This window comes from Neofelis nebulosa, chromosome 8 (assembly GCF_028018385.1).
Source record: "Neofelis nebulosa isolate mNeoNeb1 chromosome 8, mNeoNeb1.pri, whole genome shotgun sequence".
NCBI classification, from domain to species: Eukaryota; Metazoa; Chordata; class Mammalia; order Carnivora; family Felidae; genus Neofelis; species Neofelis nebulosa.
Window position 1 is genome coordinate 7,697,083 of NC_080789.1, and position 22,424 is coordinate 7,719,506.

Here is a 22,424-nt window from a genome sequence, read left to right on the forward strand (position 1 = left end):
AGGGACAGCTCTGTACTGAAACGGTCTGTGTCTCTGCCTGGGTGCCCCCTGAGGGCAGGGGTCCTGGCACAGAAGCAACATCTGGTGGATGTCTGTGATTCTGAGATGAGCCCTTTCTGTGCCCAGACCTCACTAGGGGAGGGACTCATCACAGCCGGGGCGCAGCTGGTTGAGCTGGACCTGAGCGACAATGCGTTTGGGCCTGACGGCGTTCGAGGCTTCGAGGCCCTGCTCAAGAGTTCCGCCTGCTTCACCCTTCACGAGCTCAAACTCAACAACTGTGGCATGGGCATCGGAGGTGGCAAGGTGGGTGTGGCGGGCCCTCCCGCATGTGCCTGTTGTCCCTCACCCTTCTTCCCTCCCTGCCTGGTCTCCTGCTGCGTTTGCATCCATTGGAAATATGTGCCCTTGGCCACCATCTGGGATGGCTGGGTTGCTGTTTTTCTCTTCAGAGGAGAAAGGCCTCAAAGGCAGCTGCCTGTGGCCAGTGGGGAGAGGAGGTGGAGGCCTGGAGGGCGGGGTTGCCAAGCAACCGTTCCCCGTTCTCGGTGTTGTCTTGGCAACACAGAGGCAGTGTTGCATACATGCTCGACCTGCTGGCTCTGCAGAGTGCAGGGCTTGGGCATCCCAGACTCGCTGTGCCCTCAGAACAGCTGGCAGAGCCACGTGAGGCCCAGTGTGTGCACGTGGGGGAGGGAACCCAGGAAGAGAAACTGCTTGGGCCTGGGCACAGCTCACCCTCTTCCTGGACAGGGCCCCCCCTGTCCTCCCAACCAGTTGGGCTGGTCAGCACAGAAAGGCGTGTCTTCTCTTCCCAGAACCTGTACTGGGGGAGCCCGGCCTTGTTCTCTTTTCCGTCGTTCTGGCTCCTTTAGGCCCAGATACCAGAAAGACCAATTCCCATCCTCCCTACCTCCATTCACATTCTGAACAAAAGAAGAAAAGGGTTGGGACACAGGACGTACAGCGACTGGGGACATCTTCTTTTTGAAGGTGTGTTAAATGCACACCCTCGTTCTCCCACTCATGCTGAAATGGGGGGTGATGCTCTTCCCAGTCTTCCAGTTAACTGGACTTGGGTCAAGCCCCCAGATGGCGTTGCTAGGGTGGGACTAATGTGGGATTTGGACCTGCTTCCGTGCACCCATCAGAGCAGCAAGGGGAGCTTGTGTTGTGCTCGCAGTGTCCCAGGCTGAGGTCCCGGAGCGGCCTCCCCTGCAGGGGGTGCCTGTTGCCTCTCGCCCCCTGGGAGGGAGATTCGGGGCGTGCTCCCAGCTGTCTCGACCTGCCCCCCCACAGTCTAATTGGGGAATAAGCCGTGCATGTGTTACGACATTAAGGTGCTGACATCAGCACAGAAAACAGGTCCAGCCCAACCTAGAGTGGGGTGTGCTGGGGGAGCCGGACACCTGCCTGTAATCTGCCTCAGCCTTCCATTAGCTGCCTTCTGCTGTGCAGCGTCCGGGGGGACTGAGCTTCCAGAACTGGCTGTCAGGCATTGCCCTTACTTCAGCACGTGGGATGGCCTAGGGAACACAATAGTTTGAACCCAGGGGCCTCCTGGCAGCCCCGCTCCACTCTCGAATGTGATTTGTACTTGGCTTTACCTTCCTCACCACTCATTCGGTGAGAGCTTTTTGTCACATCTCGTGGGTGCCGGCCTTGCTGATCTGAACCTCCCGGGGGCCGCAAGCACCAGGGTCTCCGGGTCCTTCAGGATCTGTTCCCTCCAGCTGGAATGCATTCAGTGTGGCCAGTGTGCCACGCACATGGGAATTGGAGGGGCCTCAAGGATTCACGTGGGAATGAGACATAACCCTCTGCTTGGAGCTCTCCAGACCCAGAGTCCCCAAGCTGGACTCTTGTAGGAGCGATGACCTCACCACGGTGACTCCAGAGGGAATTGGGGAGAATGGGGGGTGCTGGTACAGTTGGCTGCCTCCTCTGCAAAGGATCCTCAGGAGGCTGGTTGGTGGCGGAAGTCCACAGTCTCTACTGAGCATGTGCACGGCTCACCGCATCAGGAGTCAGGCTGGTGGTGGCTCCCAGGGACAGAATGCTGTGCAGGCAGGCTGACCTGGCTGTCAGTTGCAGTTCCGATGCATATTTGCTGTGAGACCGTGGCCGGCTCAGTTACCTGTCTGAGCCTCGGTTTCCTTGTTTATAGTTGAAAGCCAATACCCCTTGCCTCCCAGGCTCGTGTTGAGGTTGAAATGAGGTGCGAGAGGACCCTCGTTGAGCGTGCTGATGGCCTGTCGGTGCTGTGGAGACATTGCTTCTCTCCTGCTGCCCTTCTTGTGAATCTTTTATGTTTTATTTACTGTGGTGTCTCTGATTCCCAGCAGCCAGCCAGTATTTTTTAACTCTTGGCTCTGTTGGTTTCACCCGTGTAGAAGCCACCTCCTGGCACCACCTCAACAGCAGGACAAACTGGGTTTCCGGTTTTTCCTCCCAGCAGCTGAGACCCTGCCGTGTGTGGCTGGCCTGGGCACAGGCATGTGTCCGATGAGTGTGGCAGGGCCATGGTCTCATCCAGCTCCCCTTAGGCGTTGGGGAACATGCAAGAGATGCCAGAAGATTTAGGTTCTGGTCCAGACTCAGCCACTTGCTTACCGACTAGAGGAATGTTTCTGTCCCTCTTGGAGCCTGAGTTTCTTTAGCCAGAAAGTGGGAATCACGATGGTCCCCATCTGACAGGGCATCTGGCAGTAAAGTGAGCTGACTGAAGCACCTTCCCTAGGACCTGTCTTTCAGTTGACCTGTCCATGTTGGTGTCTCCCTTCCTGCCAGGTCTCTATCTCCCCGTCTCTAACAGGCACAGGGTGGTGGGACACGCAAATGAAGTGGAATATGGGAAAGCCCTTCGTTGTAAGCTGTGGGTGCTGGCACACGTGCAGTACGGCCATGGTGCTCATGAGCAGTTCTTGTCCCTGTGTCCACCGCCAGTAGGTGGCATGGGAGGTTGAAGACCAGGCCTCCTGCCTCAGGGCTGGGCCCCTTGCCTTTTCCCCCACAGATCCTGGCAGCGGCTCTGACTGAGTGTCACCGGAAGTCCAGTGCCCAGGGCAAGCCACTGGGCCTGAAGGTCTTCGTGGCTGGCAGAAACCGTCTGGAGAACGATGGAGCCACTGCCTTGGCGGAAGCTTTCGGGGTGAGGCTTTTAATCCTGGTCTGCATCCCTACTCTGGAATTGAGCTGCGAGGCCTAGGGCGAGCCGCTTCCCCTCTCTGAGCCTGTTGGCTCATTCTGCAGTGGGGCAGAATGCCTGTGATGTGTCTGAAAAGCCACCCCATCCAGCACTGCAGGTGAATTGGTAGTGGCTCCTGGAATCCTGTTTGAGAAGATCGTGTGTGGCTCTGATCAGTGAGTGAGGTCTGCCTGGCTCAGATATGGGAGTCAGGGGTGCCAGAGCAGCGAGCAGGACGACGGCCTGGCATGACGTCAGCCTGCGCTCCCTGAAGGTCAGTGTCTCTGCCTCTAGCGGGTGGGGCACAGAGATGGAGTGAGTCCTCAGACTCACCCTTGAGACGGAGGTAGGGGGCAGTGGCCCAGGTGCCCTTACCCCCTACTCCTCTCCTTCCACTCTCCGCTCTCCTCATAGCTGCCCTGGTGCCCTGCCCCCTCCCCTGACCCTGTTGAGATCTTGACTGTGAGCTCCGGGAGAGGGCCACCCCTACCCCATGGGGCTGGGAACGTTGGAGTCTGTCTTTTCACTTAACGTAAATGTTTTCTGTGGCAGACAGTATCCTAGTGGTATTAACTGTATTCAGGCCACAGCAACATCCCCCATAGTGTTGCTACTTAAGACGGTCTACCTGGTGGAGCGCCTGCCTCAGGCAGAGAGTGAGAATAGTGGGGGACAAGTGCCTTACTGGACCCCGGGCTGCAGGAGAGCTCTTGCTGCCTCTGGAGCCGGAGGAGCCTAGTTACCGTCCTTGTAAACATCATGACATTAAAGGTTACGCCTTCTCTGCGCCCCTTCCCTCACCTTGCCGTCCCCAGTGTGGTGGGTGGGAATGGGGATGTGCTGTGGTTGTGCTAGGCATCCATCAGATGTCCTTCTGTGCTCTTGGACTTGGGGTCCGTAGGATGCCTCTAGTCTGTGGATAGAACCCAGGGAGTCTTTGAACGTGGAGGGGGGAAGATTGCATGATTATTAACACTAACGTAACTAAAATGTAGTGGGTTTTTTTAATTACTTTACTTTGAGAGACAAAGAGTGCAAGCGGGGAGGGGCAGAGAGAGAGAGATTGAATCCCAAGCAGCCACCGCACAGAGCCTGATACGGGGCTCCATCTTATGAACTGTGAGATCATGCCCTAAGCCACCCAGGTGCCCTTAAGATGTAGTGTTACCTTCAGTTGTGAAAGTAGACGATAAGCCTCAGCTGCTTTAGAAATGCCCACGATTGGGCACCTAGGTGGCTCAGTCGGTTAAGTGTCTGACTTCAGCTCAGGTCATGATCTCAGGGTTCGAGAATTTGAGCCCCGCATCGGGCTCGCCTGCTTCAGATCCTTTGTCCCTGCCCTCTCTGCCCCTCTCCCTCTTGCACTTTGTCTGTCTCTCTCAAAAAATAAACTTAAAAAAAAGAAAGAAAAAAGAGAAAACACCCGCCCGTGATTGTGTTGATGGTAGAAATCACAGATGTTTTCACGTGAAATAGTTGTACAGATCTACAGAAACGTTTCTCATGTGGTAGCGTCACAATAACCGCAGACTTGCCCCGAGGTGCTGTTGTTCAGTGCCTTTGTAATATGGTGAACACATATTACTCCAGCACACCTTTGGGGTTTTTCCTAACTATTTTGAGGATTGTCTTCCAGTTGAGTTGACTTCCTTTGTAGTCCTATATAATTTGTTTTAAAATTATTAAACATGCTAAGAAAGGTGCCGGGGGTTTTACCAGACCGCCGGAAGGGTCTGCGGCACAGAAAATATTGAGCAGCCCTGACTGGTAGCGTTCCTCGGTTGGCCTGCCTGTATTTGCTTGTGAACCCTCTGCGCTGTTCTGGTACCCTGGAACAATGAAAGGCCCCTAGTTGGAGAGTTCTTGCAGGCCTGGCTTCAATCCTTGGTGGAAGCGGAGACTGGGGCATGGGCTCCTTCAGAGCTCAGAAACTGGTGGAATGTAGAGAGGAAGGTGTTGTTGATAGTCCAGATGACGGACGCCATGATAGTGGAAGGACAGAGTGCTCTGGGGATACAGGCAGAGCACTGGCCTGTGCCTGGGGTGGGGGTGGGGGTGGGGGCATCCTGGAAGCCCTCCGGGGAGAGGAGGTATCCAAAATGAGAGGTATATAGGAAGACTGCATAGGAGTCAGTCTACCAAGAAAATGCCAACAAACAAGGACACAGAGTGTTCCAAGCAGAGAGAAGGGAAGTGTCAAAAGGTTGGGATGAAGAAAGGCTAGGTGGTTGGGGAAGACCTCGTCCCCTAGAAAAGGAGGTAGATGTGGGGTACCAGTCGTACCATGTGAACAGGGCAGGAGAGCCCCAAGAAAGACAGGCCCAGTGGAGCTGCAGTGTGCAAAGAAGGACCAGGGCAGACTCCTGGGCCAACACCCAGGGTCCTCCCTCTGTGGAGGACACCAGACCCAGAAACTTGTGTTCTGCGCTGTGTGACCCTGCACAAGTTACTTAGCCTTTCTGATCCCTAGTCTTTGTCTGGTGGAGTTCCTAATCCCAGGTCGGTCTCCCTCATGAGGCTATGGAGGGGATCAGATACAGCCATGCCCAGAGTTCTGCTTTGAGATCACCCAAAATATCCGTGGACAAGCCCGTGCCCAAGTGGATGGCAGCCCCTCCCCGTATCTAGTGTGTAGTGCCACCTTCCTGCCTACTGGATGTCCCTGGAGCTCGGGAGCCCACCACTCTGCTCTGTCCCTCCTGCCCCTCACAGATCATCGGGACTCTGGAGGAGGTCCACATGCCACAGAATGGGATCAATCACCCCGGTGTCACTGCCCTGGCCCAGGCTTTCGCCATCAACCCCCTGCTACGGGTCATCAACCTGAACGACAACACCTTCACTGAGAAGGGCGCTGTGCCTATGGCCAAGGTGAGGCGGGAGTGGCAGGGTCAGAGAGCAGTAAGCAGGGTCTGGCTGCTGCCTTTCTTTTGTTTTTTAAACTTATTTATCTATTTTGAGAGGGAGATAGCAAGGGAGGAGCAAAGAAAGGGAGAGAGAGAATCCCAAACAGGCTCCACACAGAGCCCACTGTGGGGCTCAAACCCATCAACCATAAGATCATGACCTGAGCTGAAACCAAGAGTTGGATGCTTAACCGAGCCACCCAGGTGCCCCTGGCTGCTGCCTTTTTAATGCACGTATCAGCAGGTGAGCTGCTCTGCCCACCCACCGGATGTGTACCTCATGGGTACATTACAGAACAGGCCATGTGTCAGAAGCTTACCTGTGCTCTCTTTGGGCAGCTCTGAGTGTCCATACTGCCTTCCTCCTGAGCTGCCTCTGTGTAAACCCAGCTGTTGGTGCTGGATTAGTTCTCAGAATCTGCATGGAAGATTGTTCCAGCCCGACTGCTTTTCTCATTGATTCTTTGATCAGCTATTTATCGAGCCCTGTCCAGTGCCCAGCCCTGTGCCAAGTGTGGGCCATGCAGAGTTGAGTCAGACTCTGCCTTCAAGGTGTCCCTAGTTCATGGAGGAAGGGGAGAGGCCTGTGACAGCGCAGGGCTGTGAATGTAGGGCTGTTTGGGTGTCGAGACCTCGCTGGACCCTAAGACTCCACAAAAGCCTAGTCCTGCTGCTGTGGGGGATTGGCAGAAGCATCTGCAAGTGTAGGGGATGTACAGGAAGTTCAGATCAGACTTAGGGCAGGCTTTCTGGAAGAGGTCACATTTTGGCCAAGTTGTATAAGACAAATGGACCTTGGACAAAGGGGTGTTTCAGGCGAAGGGATCAACAGCATGGGAGAGGGTCCTGGTTTGAAACAGGCAGGTTCAGGAGGTGTCTGAGGGTCAGACAATAGGAGAGGGAGGCAAAAACTCGTGGCCTTGCTGATTCTGAGGCTCTCCCATGAGTAATAGGCAGCCACGCAGTGTTTTAAGCTGGGGTGCCACTTGGTCAGATTTACGCTTCAGGAAGGTTCTGGATATAACAAGTAGAGTGGAGGGAGGTTAGCCAGAGGCCAGGAGGTGACAAAAGCTGGTGAGGTGCTGAGAAGCCAGACTGGATGGAGGAGGACAGTGTGGAGGCTGACACGGGGTGTGCCGTTGGCCCTCAGAGGGCTGCTGGGGGGCCTACACCCTCACCCTGGCCTTTGCTTCCTCCTCGCAGACGCTGAAGACCTTGCGGCAGGTGGAGGTGATCAACTTCGGGGACTGCCTGGTGCGCTCCAAGGGTGCTGTCGCCATTGCAGATGCCGTGCGCGGGGGCCTGCCCAAGCTGAAGGTGCCGGCGCCACCCGTGTCTTCCCCTCGGGTCTGGGCTTCCCCCACACTCGGGGTTGCCGCCGTGGGTGGCAGGGATGTGGTCTTTAAGGCCAGGTGGGCCTGGGTTTGTGGCTCAGCCCTGCCACATCTCTCTCATTTTGTGCAATTCTCCTCACCTGTGTGACGTGAGCCACAGTTTCTTCATTTTGGAAATGGGAGGAGGGAGCAATGGAGGTCATCATAGCATAGTGTAAGAGAGCGCCTCGAGTACCTGGTGCGTCGCTAGCTAACTGGCATTATTATTGTCGCTGTCACTGTGCCCAGCTGGAGCTCAGAGCCTGCCTTACCCTCCCTTGGGGAAAACAGGCTTCAGAGGAGAACGTGGTCTCCTGGCCTGTGATTCTGCTGGCCTCTACTCCTTTCTCTTATTTTCAGGAGCTGAACTTGTCGTTCTGTGAAATCAAGAGAGATGCTGCTCTGGCTGTTGCTGAGGCCGTGGCCGACAAGGCTGAGCTGGAGAAGCTGGACCTCAATGGTAATAGGAGTGGTGGCCTTGGCCCACGCCTGCCGGGCAGGCCCTGCTGCCCATCCTGACGCTCCGTTCCTCCTCTCCGCGAGCAGGCAACATGCTGGGAGAAGAAGGCTGCGAGCAGCTCCAGGAGGTGCTAGACGGCTTCAACATGGCCAAGGTGCTGGCCTCCCTCAGGTAGGGAGCTGTGGGCTGCGGTTCTCCTTTTATTCATTTAGGAACCATTGTTTGAGCCCCTGTATGTGTCAGATGCTGTGCGAGGCATCAGGGGCGCAAGGATAAGACAGTGAAGGTTTCTGACTCGTGGGACTTCATTCTGGCTGGACGGGTGGCCAAGAATGATTAAGTTCCTGTACGTTCAGAGACAGGGAAGGTCTGAGAGTGGTCACCCTTTGGAGTGGGTGAGGTGGGGAGGCTTCTGAAGGAATGACCTTTGATCTGAGCTGACAGATGAGGTAGGGTAGCGGTGAGGTCAGGGCAGCAATGGGGGTGTGGAACCAGACTTGGAGACGGAGTTCAGAAAGGAGGAGGTTGATGCAAGAGAGCAGGGAGTTCGGGGTTTGCGGAGCCACATGGGCTGTGGCCATGGCCGTGGTGGCAGGGCTGCCTCCTCCGTGTGGGTGGGAGTCGGTTTGCGTCATCAGCACCTGCTCCCTCTGCCCTTCTGGCCCCCAGGTTGGCTTCATTCACCTGTCAGACCCTCACTTGTGTCCCCTCAGTTCTATGCCTGTGCTGCTGCTAGGAACTGGGGGCTCAGATGGCCTTGAGGGGCTCACAGTCCCAGAAATCCCCATCCCCTCGCCTCCCCCCCCCCCCCCACCCAGCCACAGCTTCCTGTGAGCAGTGAGATACGGCGTCTCAGCCTGGGCAGTATTCATGCCAAGCCCTGGGCCTCAGCTGTGACGGACTGTTCTCTTCCTTTTCTGTCTCCCCAGTGGGGGACTGCGGGCGAGGGTGGATATGTGGTTTCTCCGTGTTCACAACATGGGCTTCCCTGGGTGATGAGAGTTGGATGACGGGCTCCCTGGTGACCCACATGCCCTCACCCTGGGAGCAGTGGTGCCCCCATCCTCTGTAGGCTCCCTCCCACCTGATTGGGGTCTGTGGGTTGTGGAGCCAGGCCTCGGAGCCAACATGGGCCTCTGGGCAGGGAGGGTCTGCTTTAGCCAGCTCCCCTCTGCAGTGACGATGAGGGTGAGGATGACGAGGAGGAGGAGGAGGAAGAGGAGGAAGAAGACGGAGAAGAGGAGGAGGAGGAAGAAGATGAGGAAGAGGAGGAGGAAGAGGAGGAGGAGGAAGAAGAGCCACAGCAAGGGCAAGGAGAGGAGTCATCCACACCATCAAGGAAGATTCTGGACCCAAATAGTGGAGTGAGTTCCTTGTCGTTTGGCAGGATCAGAGCCCTGGTTCTCGAATGTGAAGTCCTGGGACATCTTCACGGGGGCGGTGGGTGTGGAATCCACTGAAGTACATTGGGTGCAAACTATTTTTGAATGCGCACCCCTGTAAGTGTAAAAGGAAAAGTCATCCCAATATAGCTGTATTCTTCCATATTTATATTTATCCCAGTACAGATGCGTATATTCACTTACGCATCATGATGTGATTATAGCATATATGACGCGGCTGTACCGTTTAGTATGAAACATACATAAATATCTCTAAAAGAAGAGAGTAAAAAATAGGCATAAATAGAAATTCTTTTCCTACCCATCTTGGCGACCTGCAGGGACAGCCCCCCCTTCTGGAGACTGGTCCAGCTTGAACACTCGGTGTCCCTTCGCCTCGCCAGGAGGGCTGGTGTAGTCAGGGCTACCGTGTCCTTTTCCTCATAAGCTCCTGACTAAAAACTCTGATGAACCACAGGTTGGACGAGGACCCCCACACTCATGTTGAATTTCACTTTTTTCCTAGTTTATGGAAGCATTTTGACAAGTGGCTGGGCACTTTCCAGTTTTTAGTTTTTCTCTGGGCACCTCGCTAGCAGTGCTTATCCGGGCTAGACTCCAGTTCCTGGTGGGGTCCACTTTGGCCCCCACGCACTTCTTACATCACTTCTGGGACGTCGTATGTCATGGCAAGGAGGCGCTTGGCCTAAGGAGGTGGCTCGCCCCCATCGCAGAGGCTCCCATGCTAGGAGCCAGCAAGGGCCGGCGTCTGCGGGCCCCTCACCCTTTGGGGGCTGCACGTGAGTGGGAGGAAGAGTCCAAGACTCTGAGCCTTGACTACCTAGAGCGAAGGTTGCATGTTCTGGGTGAGGAGTCTGGGTTCGGACCTCCACAGAGCCACCTGTGCCGCCTGTCCCTCAGGAGCCAGCTCCCGTGCTATCCTCCCCGCCTCCTGCAGACGTCTCCACTTTCCTGGCTTTCCCCTCTCCAGAGAAGCTGCTGCGCCTTGGGCCCAAGAGTTCCGTGCTGATAGCCCAGCAGGTAGGCGGCCACGCTTCCAACCTCTGAGCCCAGCATGCCGTGGAGATGGGGACGAGCAGAGCATGGGATTGGGAGGGGACACTGTCAGGGGGAGTGGGGACTGCCAGGTGCGTTTAAGTGTTATTTATTTATTTATTTATCTTTCGACATCAATAGGCAAATTTATTGGTGGCAAGAAATTCCAATCAATACTAATCAGGCTCAGCTGGCCCACTTTTCCTTGCTGTTTTTTTTTTAACTTGTTTTATTTTTTATTTTTCTAAATTTACATCCAAATTAGTTAACATATAGTGCAACAATGATTTCAGGAGTAGATTCCTTAGTGCCTCTTACCCATTTAGCCCCTCCCCCGTCCCACAACCTCTCCCGTAACCCTCAGTTTGTTCTCCATATGTATGAGTCTCTTCTGTTTTGTCCCCCTCCCTGTTTTTATATTATTTTTGTTTCCCTTCCCTTATGTTCATCTGTTTTGTCTCTTAAAGTCCTCATAGGAGTGAAGTCATATGATTTTTGTCTTTCTCTGACTAATTTCACTTAGCATAATACCCTCCAGTTCCATCCATGTAGTTGCAAATGGCAAGATTTCATTCTTTTTGATTGCCAAGTAATACTCCATTGTGTGTGTGTGTGTGTGTGTGTGTGTGTGTGTGTGCGCGTACCACATCTTCTTTATCCATTCATCCATCGATGGGCATTTGGGCTCTTTCCATACTTTGGCTATTGTTGGTAGTGCTGCTATAAACACTGGGGTGTGTGTGTCCCTTCGAAACAGCACACCTGTATCCCTTGGATAAATGCCTAGTAGTGCAATTGCTGGGGTGTAGGGTAGTTCTATTTTTAGTTTTTTGAGGAACCTCCTTGCTGTTTTCCAGAGTAGCTGCTCCAGCTTGCATTCCCAAGTGTTATTTATTAAGTGGTCTCTGTGACCCACATGGGGCTCAAACCCACGACCCCGAGATCGAGTTGCATACCCTTCCTTCCGACTGAGCCAGCTAGGGCCCCTCCCCCACATTTTAAAAATACACATAAATGAGTGTGACCAGTGTATCTGTCAACCTCCAGAAGTGGACCCCGCCACCGGCAACACACTTGGGCTGCAGGAAGGGCAGGCCTGCTGCACCTAGTGACACCTGGGGCATTTTCCCAGCACACTCATGTGCACACACCTAGGCTTCCTTCCTGTGTTCTAGAACAGCTGTCCTGCCCAGGGCTCCTGTGGAGGTCACGTGCTTTAGTGTCCCCTTGCTCCCGCCTCACTCGTTTGTTGGTTCGCTGGCTTGTTCATCCATTTGTTCGCTTCCTCATTCCCTGATTCATATTGAGGTGACTGTCCAGTGCCTCCTGTTGGCCGGGCACTGCTCCGAGTACTTAGACACGGTTTCATTATGTAACCCTCTGGGCAGCCCAGAGCGTAGACCCTGTTACACTGGGTGACACCTGAGAGAGCAGGGTTTCAGAGAAGTTAAATGATAAATACGGAGAAATAAAATGTGTCTGCTCCCAGAGCTACCTTGGCCTTTTGGCCGACTTCCTTTTCATGTTTTCTCTGTTTCTTTCCCTGACAAATGAGATTAAAGGCCCACTTTTTCATGTAATACCATTCGTCATCTCCTGTGTCAGGAACCATGCCCACTACCCCAGTGAGTGGATATAGCACTCAGACACTGTTTCTGGACATTCATGTTGCTTCACCTGTCTCCACCCCAGTGAAGTTAGGTGAAGTTAAACTTCCTTGTGTTGAATGACGTCTAGCCTATATCCTGGATTATTTTGTTCAGGTTAGATTATAAGAAGAGGAGCACTGGGTCACGGGAATAACCCATTTTAATACTGATGCACTCCCTCTGTATGCTTTGCATACCTGCCATGGACCGGCCCATGCTTGGCTCGAAGGGGACAGTGTGGGCGCGAGGCAGGACCCATCTTTGCCCACCAGAGGCCCGTGTCTCACCAAGGCCTCTTCCAGCCAAGCCAGCAGCAGAGTGCAGGCACATCTTCCCTGGGGCTCTGGCCCCTGGTGACTAGCCATTGTCTCTTGTGTTCTCAGACTGACACATCTGACCCAGAAAAGGTGGTCTCTGCCTTCCTGAAGGTGTCGTCTGTGTTTAAGGATGAAGCCACAGTGAGGACAGCAGTGCAAGATGCAGTAGGTAACGTGGGGTGGGCGGGGCACGGATGGCCCTGCCTTCTTGCTGCATCAGGGCTCAGATGACATTTACGGTGGCTGGAACCCCTTGTTCCAACACTAAAGTATGTACTGCTCTCCACCCCCTCCTACCTATTTTGTTGGGTTCCTGCCATGGAGTAGGCTGGCTGCTCTCCTATTTTTTGCAGATGGGGCAACTGAGGCCTTTCCAAAGCCATACAGTTACATACAGTTAGAACTCAGCCAGGCGTCTGCTGTAGGAAGACCAGATAGTCACAGCCCCAAGGCCCTGATGGGAGCAGTCCTCTCAGAGGAGAGGCCACGAGAGAGCCGAGCTTTTGTCCTCATCTGAGCCTCTGCACACAGTCCCCTCCACCTGCAACCCGGAGGATGCCTGCTTTCCCATTTCTTTCACAAGGCTTCCCAAGATCTCTGGTCCTGTCATGACCCTCCCTTGCTACCCCTTTCCCTGTTACCTCCATCATAGTACCTGTCACCTTCCACTTGACCACGCATGTCTGAGCTCTGCAGTGTGGTCAGACTTGGGAAGGCAGACAGGGAAGGAAGGGCCCAGCACGTGGAGAAGAGTAGAGAGGAGTGGAGAAACGTGATGCTTTCTCCTGGATTGGTGCCCTGTGGGTGGCATTGAGGCAGGAGGGTCGAAGCCCAGATGGAGTCACTAAGTCTGCTCCCTGAGATCCCATCCCCATGAGCATTGATGGGAACAGGTAACCTGAATTGTTTCCCAGAACAGCCTAGCACAGAAGTGTGTGCCCACATAGTGCCTATAGACCCTCGGCCACTCCTTCCCCTCCCTTCTCTGCTCATTCCCCCTCACCTCTACAGAACCGCTGAAATCTCCCCCAGGGTGATCTGCCTCACTTAACCTTGCCCCCTGCCTGCCCCACCTTGGTTGTGCAAGGTCCCCAAGCCCTTTTGCAGTGTGTGAGGTCAGCATGAGAAGGACAAGGTGTCACAGCTGGTAGGTTGAGCCCTTCTCCTGGCTGTCCCCTCAGCCTGGGACCACGGTTTGCTGCCTTGTGCTCACCTGATTAGTGCAGAAGACAGGACCCAACCTGTGTGTGCCAGAGCTACGTGACCTTGACTGGTGACCAGCCATTTGCTGCCACAAACTCATTTGTGGCCCCATTGCTGCTTCTGTCTTGCAGATGCCTTGATGAAGAAGGCCTTCAGCTCATCCTCCTTCAACTCCAATGCTTTCCTCACCAGGCTTCTCATCCACATGGGTCTGCTCAAGGTGCAGCTTCAGGGGAGGAAGGGGGTACACCTGCCCACCCACCCACCCTGTCCCACACCTTGAGTCCTGTCGGGGGACCTGTCACCCACCCTGTCTCTGGGTCTGCTTAAGCAGCCTCGCCTTGGTGATGGGATTCAGCTTGACCTTGGCCATGGGGCTCTCTGGGCAGGGGGCTGGTGGTGGAGACCCACAGCACCCCAAACCCCAGTGACCCTGTAGCTCACTCACCCTGTTTGTGCTCTGTGTTCCCCTTACAGAGTGAAGACAAGGTCAAGGCCATTGCCAACTTGTATGGCCCTCTGATGGCATTGAACCACATGGTGCAGCAGGACTACTTCCCCAAGGCCCTCGCACCCCTGCTGCTGGCATTCATGACCAAGTGAGTGTGCCCTCATTGGCTCACACGGCAGCCGGTTCCGACGTCTGCAGGCCCCTCGTCAGTGCAGGCTTCCCTGGCCTGCACGTTCAGGCCTATGAGAGACCCTCATGCCTCCTGGGCTCTCAGCATCCATGTTTCAGTCTCTCCTCCCCTGTGCCAAGCTGAGGACAGGGGGCTCAGGAATAGTGTCTTTTCCTGAGAGAGAGAACGTGGAATGGCCCCTATTTTCCAGACGAGGAAACAGCACAGGAGGGGAGGAGTTTGCCCATGGTCGCCCTGGTGCTCGAGGTCCTGTACTCAGGGATGTCTCTGCGAGCAGTTCTGTGTCCATTCTCTCAGCTACAGGGCTGAGGCTGAAGGGGCCTGTCACACCCGTCTTCCGCAGCCACAGGCCCCTCCCCTGCGAATGCCAAATGCCCAGAGACCTGGAAATCTTGGCCGTGTCCTGGAGGAGGGTCCCGGCCTCTGGTGGGGCAGTAGCCATAGCTGGATAACAAGGAGCTTTCAGACTCCAGCGCCCACCAGGGATGAGTCAGAAGGCTTGTCCCCTGCTCTCACTGGGGCCCTGTGTAGCCCCAGCCGACCTCTGGCCCTCCTCAGGCCTCAGTCTTCCCATCTACCCCACCAAGTTGCTGAATGAGGTGGTCTCTGGGGGCTCTGACCACCCGTATTTACCGTGAATCCGGTGCTTTGGGAGGGAAGTGGGAGTGAGGCAGGAGAGAGACAAACTCCCCCTCGCCTTGGCGGGGGGGGTGGGGGTGACATAAGTGTGGCTTGTGCCATCGGGTCGTGCCTGGGTGTGTGAAGTGTCGGGAGTGGTCTGGCTCGGGGCACAGTGAGGAACACTGGCTGGCTTCTGGAACTGTTCGCACTGTGGCCTCTCCCCCACCGCGGCATCTTGCGGTTCCCTGCGCACAGCACTGCCTCCTCGGGCCTCACGCTCTCGCATGTCTGCCCACCTGCCTGCCTCCACACCTGCCCCTCGCCACTGCGGCTGCCCAGGCCACCCATTCTGTTGCAGGTGGACTGGCCCGAGTGAAAAGCCGGGCTGAGGGGTGCCAGGCGGGCTCAGTCGGCGGCGCGTGCGATTCTTGATCTCGGGGTCATGAGTTTGAGCCTCATGGGTGTAGAGCTGAGTGCGTGGCCCCTCTGCCAGAGTCCAGCACGAGCCCTCACCCTGGCCTCACGTCTCATGGCCCCGACTTCCCAGCAAGCTGCATTCTCCCCATGCCTGTTCCCACAGCAGGGGACATCGCCTTGACCCCAGCTCTTAGCTCGCTGGAGCATCTCCAGTCAGTGGCCCTGGTCCCTGCCTTCCCCCCCCTCGCCCCACAAAAGTCCGGCTCCTTTTGTCCCCTTCAGCTTCTAGTCGGCATTCTTCCCTTGGGCCTTCTTTTATTCTGAGAAGAAGCCCTTGCCCTTGTTGGTCTGTCACAGGTCCCTCCTTCAGCCGCCTGCCCGCCCTCAGTGCAGGCCTCAGTCTATACCACTTTAAAACGGGGATTTATAAAAACTGTCCCTTAGATATTCTTTGAGGTGACCAAGTGGCCTTGAAGTGACATGCACATCTTTCCTCCCTCAACTCCTGGCCACGTGGTGTGGGGTCCCACAGCTGCGCTAGACTAAGGTGTCTGTGGGCCGCGGGTCCTGGCTGCGGTCCACACTCGCCTGGCCCCCTGGATGTCTCGCCCACGTTCTTCCTGTGTAGTGACGTTAATGATCTCAATGGTGACAGTGGCCAGCCCATTACTCGTGAGGGCCCAGGTGGCACTGTAGGGTCTGTGAGGACACCCTGGTCCTGTGCCCACCGGAAGGGCCCTGGGAAGGGCTGCCTGGTAGAGAGCAGAGGCCTGTGTTCTGGCCAAGTCTGGGCTGAGCGGCCTTGGGTGTGCTGCTGCCTCTGAGCTTCACCCCCCACTCCCGCCCGCCCCCGCCTCCTGGAAAAGTCGTCCTGAAAGTTAGAAAACTGGATGCTGGCATGTTTTTAGCCTCAGAAATGGCCCCCACTCCCTCTCGATAGGTGGGAAACTGGCCCCTGCTGCAGCCTGAACTCCCTGGGCCCCAGTGGTGTGTGTCGTGCCCTCCCACCCCCTGCACTGACCCTTCTTTCCCTACAGGCCCAACGGTGCCCTGGAGGCCTGCTCCTTTGCCCGCCACAACCTGCTGCAGACGCTGTACAAGGTGTAGATGCGAAACCGACCTCTCCCCACCCCTTGGCCTGAACCAGTGACTTGGGAAGGGACTCAGATGAAGGACTCTGGCCAGAGGCTGGGAGGGTCTTTGTCTCGTGCATCATGTCAGTCCCTGAGTGTGTGTGTCGGTGTGGTGTGTGTGCAGGTGTGTGCTTCCTGTTGGGGTTTGGGTTTTTAATGTCTCCCTGCTGGACTGTTCCTGGTCCCGCTGGAGGGGAGGGGGCCCGCCCCCCGCCCCCCCCCACCCCCATGAAAGGGCTGAGAGCTGCTCTGCCATTAAACTTGTTACCACCTGAGGGCGCTCTGCTGATGCGTGCCTCCAGCTCCAGGCCCCGTGGCAGTCCCCTCCCACCTTGCCTTCCTTACCCTTCTGGGCTGCGCCAGCGCCTAGGGAATTGCGGTCTGTGCACTGTCCCCTCCCTCTGTGCTGTGGCCGGCTGCGCTTCATGCCCTGCCTGGGGCTGCTCACTTAGTGCTGCCTTTGCTTCCTGTCACTAAGCCCTGGTCCTAAAGCCATTGTCATCCCCGTCGTCCATCCCTGCTGTATTGATCTCTGCAGCCTGAGGGGCAGCGACTGCCACAGGCGTGGGGCTGTGGGGCAATCAGTAGAAGGCAAGGCCCTGGTTCCTGTGCCACGTGGACAGGAAGAAAAGCCAGTGGCAACACTGGGTGTCTAGGAGCAGGAGTCGCGGGTAGATGATGCTGGCTCCAGACCCATGGGGCCTGCTCCTGGCTGCTGAGGTGGTGTGACTGGCCCGAGGGCCATGCTGGAGGGGACTCTTTGGCTGGCCCAAGTCTGTTCTCCGGCCCAGGGGCAGGGGCGGGGCCCACTGAGCGTGAGCTGCAGCTCGGGTGCTCTTAAAGGACCCAGACAGGGTGGGACTGGGCTGGAGCTGCCCCCTGACGCTCTGTGCTTTCCCCTTTGTGCTCTTTGTGTGTCTGGGCCGTGCCCGGGGCTTCACAAATAAAGTCATGTGTGGCAACCGTGGAGACTGAAAAGTCTTTCAACCCTTAAGTGGGCGGTTCTCAGGGCCTTAATGCCCACAGTCCCACCTCCATCTGTACGGGGTTGTCCATCACCAGAGGAGCTCCTGTGCCAGCCTTGTCCCGTGGGGCAGCCTCTCCTGCCCAGGCCCAGATGTATCCAGTTGTGCCAGGTCCCCTTTTAACAGCTGGCCGGTTGGTGCTCAGCAGGGGACAGCCATTCCTGGGGGCCAGGGACGGTGGGAGGCCCTTCCTCTCTGGGCACTGAGGGCCCTGAATTGGGCCTGTTTCCATCTGCTCAGCACCATCTTACCCTTGACCTAGTCTTTGGGCTGCTGGCCCCTGCATCACTCCATTTATGGACCTAAGCCAGACACTGTCCAGATTTTGCCACAAAACCCACTGGCTGCACAGTCAGGAGCCTCCTGGGTCTGTCTAGCAAGGTCACCTTGCAGCTTGGCTGGGAAGCCGCCACAGGGTATCAGGCTCCAGGGCCTGGAATGGAGGGCATCTCCCTTGGGGGCCTTCCCTCCTCCGTTTGCTACACGTGGTACGAGGACAGCTAAGCAGACCCTCCTTAGGGCCCTCCTTAGCAGGCACACTTGGGGAACCCGTGTCTCCCACAGGATTGAAGAGGCCCCTCCAAAGTTTCTTAGGGGACAGCGCTTCCTTCTTGGCTGTGGATCACTCAGGCAACATCTTTTTTTTTTTTTTTAATTGTTTTTTTTAATGTTTTATTTCTTTTGAGAGAAAGAGACAGAGTGCGAATTGGGGAAGGGCAGAGAGAGAGGAAGACACAGAATCTGAAGCAGGCTCCAGGCTCCGAGCTGACAGCACAGAGCCTGATGTGGGGCTCAAACTCACAAACCGTGAGATCATGACCTGAGCCGAAGTCGTCACTTAACTGACTGAGCCACCCAGGTGCCCCTTTAATGTTTATTTTTGAGAGAGAGACAGAGCATGTGTGGGGTGGGCGCAGAGAGAGAGACGGAGGGAGACACAGAATCCAAAGCAGGTTCCAGGCTCTGAGCTGTCAGCACAGATCCCGATGCGGGGCTCGAACCTGCAAACTGGGAGATCATGACCTGAGCTAAAGTCAGAGACCTAACCGACTGAGCCACCCAGGTGCCCAGGTAACGTCTTTCTTGACCAGGTGGTGGAGGAGATGCCCATGCCTTGCCCTCCTACCCTCCATGTGAGGCGATGTGGCAGAAGGCGGGTGGATGTCCAACTGACCCCCACCCCTTTGTTAGGCCCTGTTCTGAGCTCTGGGGCCACAGCCGCAGCTTTGGCGGGGGGTTCCCGCTGTGATGTAGGAGACCAACAACGGTGGTCCAGTGTCAGAATGGTGGGCAGTGAGGCCAGGGAAGTCTTAAAGAGTTAGGGATGCAAGACCTGGGTCTTCAGATTCGAGTACAACTTCTCACGAGTGATAACTGAACAGGAGAGACTGAGGTTCAGGGCTGAGTTGGGGCCTGGCTCTTCCCTCCAGGCTGCCTGGAGCTGGCCCTTGGTGCCTCCTAGGTTACGTGAGTGTGACCTTCGGTCTGAGAAGAGCCCCACAGATCTCACTTAACCTTGCAGCGGCTCAGCACTCCTGGCTTCTCGGGGCCACACACTGAGGAGAATCCTGTGGTCCCAGGAGTGTAGGCCCAGCCCTACTCGGTCCTTCAGACCAGCTCCAAGGTCAGGTCTCCACTGTGTACCGAGAGAGCTGTGTAGCCTTTGGAACTTTTCTGACTCAGACGCTCCCAAGAGCTACAGCTAGTCCCGAGACTACACAGACTCCGGGTCCCTGAGCACCATGACTTGGAATCTGCAAGGGCAGAGGTGCCTCAGCCTAGACAGTGCGTAACCGCCACGTACGAAAGGCCCGCTCGGCACCGGGCTGTTCTCACAAAGGGAGTTCAACCATGGGCTTGGGGCTAAACCAGCAGTAGTTCCATTCTGAAGCTCAAACTAGTAAACCCCCAGGAAGCACGGCCAAAGGGTCTCCCAAGCAGCACTTCCTGATAACAAGAACCCAGAAAGGCCTCTGGCCAACATCAGGAACACGGGTCAGATGCAAAGCTATGCAGTGGAGGGTTGGACGACCGAGAGCCAACGCACCAGCTAGCTACATGCATACCACGGATGAATCCGGATGTCAGGTGAAGATCTTCAGCATGTGCTTGCATGTGATAAACCCTGCATTCAGGGTGGGCGGTGGTCTGGGGATGGCAGGGGCCAGGATGGGGTGAAAGCACAGTTGTCTGCAACGTTCAGAGTGATCCTCATCCATCCATTTACCAGCCATAGTGTTTTTTTTTTAAGGAAGTAGAACACAAGAGCATTAAAAAAAAAAATTTTAGGGGCGCCTGGGTGGCTCAGTCGGTTGAGCGTCCGACTTCGACTCAGGTCATGATTTCACAGTTTGTGGGTTCAAGCCCCACATCAGGCTCTGTGCTGACACCTCAGAGCCTGCAACCTGCTTCGGATTCTGTGTCTCCCGCTCTCTCTGCCCCTCCCCCACTCACATTCTATCTCTCTCAAAAAATAAATATTAAAAAAAATAATTTTTTTAATGTTTATTTTAATTTTGAAAGAGAGCATGTGTACAAGCTGGGGAGGGGCAGAGAGAGGATCCCAAGCAGGCTCCACGATGTCAGTGCAGAGCTCGATGCGGGGCTTGATGTCATGAATTGTGAGATGAGATCATGACCTGAGCTGAAATCAAGAGTCGGACACTTAACTGACTGAGCCACCGGATGCTGCAACACAAGAGCATTTTCTGACATGCCAAAAGCACAAGCCACAAGGAAATTTGCCTCTGTCAAAATAGAAAGTGCATAACAACCAAAAATACCATGAGAACTGGCACGGTGATAAAGTACAAAAAGACTGTGACTTACATATAAGGGTTAGTGTTGAGAATAATACATCCAATTGAAAACCGGGCACAGGATATGAACAGAGTTCACAGGTGATGAAGTGTGAAAAGCAAACAACTTTACTGGTAATTAAGGAAATGAAAACAAAACCACAGAGGCATCATTTTGGACCGGACTGGCAAATGTCACGTAGAGGTGACATCAGGAGAGCAATGAATCTCCTACATTTTGTATGTTGCTGGAGGGATGTCAAACTAATAAAACCACTTTAGATAACAATTTGGCAGATACTAAAAAAGGTGAGGGTATGTGTAGCCTGTGACCTCAAATTCCATTTCTAAGGATCTACCTTAGAGAAACCGTTCTGTGTGCATATGAGGCGACAAGTTATAAGGGCAACTTAATAAAGGATTCCAGGAAATTAATAATCTAAATGTCCATCTGGAAAAGAATGGTTAATTACAGGGTGTGCATGCAATGAGATAATCAGCAGTTAAGGGGCGCCTGGCTGGCTCAGTCGGAAGAGCACGCAACTCTTGGTCTCGGGGTTGTGAGTTTGAGCCCCATATTGGGTGTAGAGATTACTTAAAAGCTTAAAAATTTTTTTCTTAATGTGTGGCAGTGAATACAGCAGATGCAGGAGCTGTCTGCATTCATGTTAATAAACGAATTTCACTGAGCGCAGAGTGTGATGTGAGGCTCGAACTTTCATGAACCATGAGATCATGACCTGAGCCCAAGTCAGATGCTTAACCAACTGAGCCGCCCAGATGCCCCGATTGTATTAAGTAATCTCTACGCCCAACACGGGGCTGGAACTTACGACCCCAAGATCAAGAGGCGCATGCTCCACCGACTGAGCCAGCCGGGCACCTCTGCAATATATATTCTAAAATAATTCAGAGGGGCTCCTGGGTGGCTCAGTTAAGGACCCAATTCTTGGTTTCAGCTCAGGTCATGATCTCATGGTTTGTGGGTTCGAGCCCCACAACGGGCTCTTCACTGACAGTGTGGAGCCTGCTTGGGGTCCTCCCCCACTCTGCCCCCACCTGTTCATGCTCTTTCTAAATAAATAAACTAAAAACATAATTCAGAATATATAGAGTTTCTACAAGTTAATAAGACAATAGCAAAACGAACAAAAGGTTTGGGGGCTTCACAATAAAGCATATGAATAGGTGCTTACTTTCATTAGTCTTCAGAGAAACGCGCATTCGAATCATCCCGTAATGCTGTCCCACCCTCACTAGGATGGCTAAGGTACAAGACAGACCATAGCAAGCACTGGTGACAGTGTGGAGCAACGGAAGTCCCACACTGCTGGGGGAAAGTGTAAATCGGTACAAACACTTTGAGAAACTTTGGCAGTATCCACTGAAGCTGAAAATAAGCATATTCTAACACCAGAAGTTCCACCTGTAAGTATATCCCGACAGAGACAGGTCTCGCCATGTTCTCCAAAAGACACGCAAACATGGGAAACAGCGCTCTCCATAATAGCCTCACCCTGGAAGCAACCCAAATGTCCAAGAGTGGAATGGATTGTTGCCTGGGTGGCTCAGTTAAGCGTCCAACTTCTGCTCAGGTCACGACCTTGTGTTTGTGAGTTCGAGTCCTGCATCTGGCTCTGTGCTGACGGCTCAGAGCTGGAGCCCGCTTCGGACTCTGTGTCTCCCTCTCTCTGTGCCCCTCCCCTGCTCGTGCTCTCTTTCTCAAAAAATAAACATTAAAAAAAAAAAAAAAGGTGGAGGTGAGAATCCTCCGCCTAAGCAGGGAGGAATATTTTAGCATTGGCGTTGTTTAGAATCGTCAGCCAGCACGTGATGACAATAAAAAGCAAACCAGTGGGTCTCATTGCATTGAAGTTCCCTAGGGACGGCACACCCCCTTATTGCCTGCATCTGGGGCAGATGGCTCTCCTACCTCTGCCCCCATGCCACTGCTGTGGACTATTTATGGAATGGAGTGCTGAAATGGTATATAAAGATGAAAATAAACACATTCTTTTTTTTTTTTTTTTTTTTTTTTTCCAACGTTTTTTATTTATTTTTGGGACAGAGAGAGACAGAGCATGAACGGGGAAGGGGCAGAGAGAGAGGGAGACACACAGAATTGGAAACAGGCTCCAGGCTCCGAGCCATCAGCCCAGAGCCTGACGCGGGGCTCGAACTCACAGACCGCGAGATCGTGACCTGGCTGAAGTCGGACGCTTAACCGACTGCGCCACCCAGGCGCCCCGAAAATAA

At 54.6% G+C, this 22,424-nt stretch overlaps 1 protein-coding gene across 3 annotated transcripts in view; it reads left to right on the plus strand.

Moving 5' to 3' along the window:
• Positions 1-17,307, plus strand: part of RANGAP1 (Ran GTPase activating protein 1) — a 32,620-nt gene extending 15,313 nt beyond the window's left edge. For 2 of the 3 annotated variants that reach the window (XM_058741200.1, XM_058741198.1), the window contains exons 5-16: positions 127-306; positions 3,017-3,151; positions 5,900-6,058; positions 7,297-7,410; positions 7,827-7,926; positions 8,013-8,097; positions 9,104-9,290; positions 10,230-10,349; positions 12,397-12,499; positions 13,665-13,753; positions 14,011-14,132; positions 16,250-17,307. In XM_058741200.1, coding sequence (XP_058597183.1) covers positions 127-306; positions 3,017-3,151; positions 5,900-6,058; positions 7,297-7,410; positions 7,827-7,926; positions 8,013-8,097; positions 9,104-9,290; positions 10,230-10,349; positions 12,397-12,499; positions 13,665-13,753; positions 14,011-14,132; positions 16,250-16,319 — 1,464 coding nt within the window. In that variant the 3' untranslated portion in view covers positions 16,320-17,307. The remainder of the gene's footprint in view (positions 1-126; positions 307-3,016; positions 3,152-5,899; positions 6,059-7,296; positions 7,411-7,826; positions 7,927-8,012; positions 8,098-9,103; positions 9,291-10,229; positions 10,350-12,396; positions 12,500-13,664; positions 13,754-14,010; positions 14,133-16,249) is intronic. The other variant, XM_058741199.1, reaches the window with a different exon arrangement.
• The last annotated feature ends 5,117 nt before the right edge of the window (positions 17,308-22,424 follow it).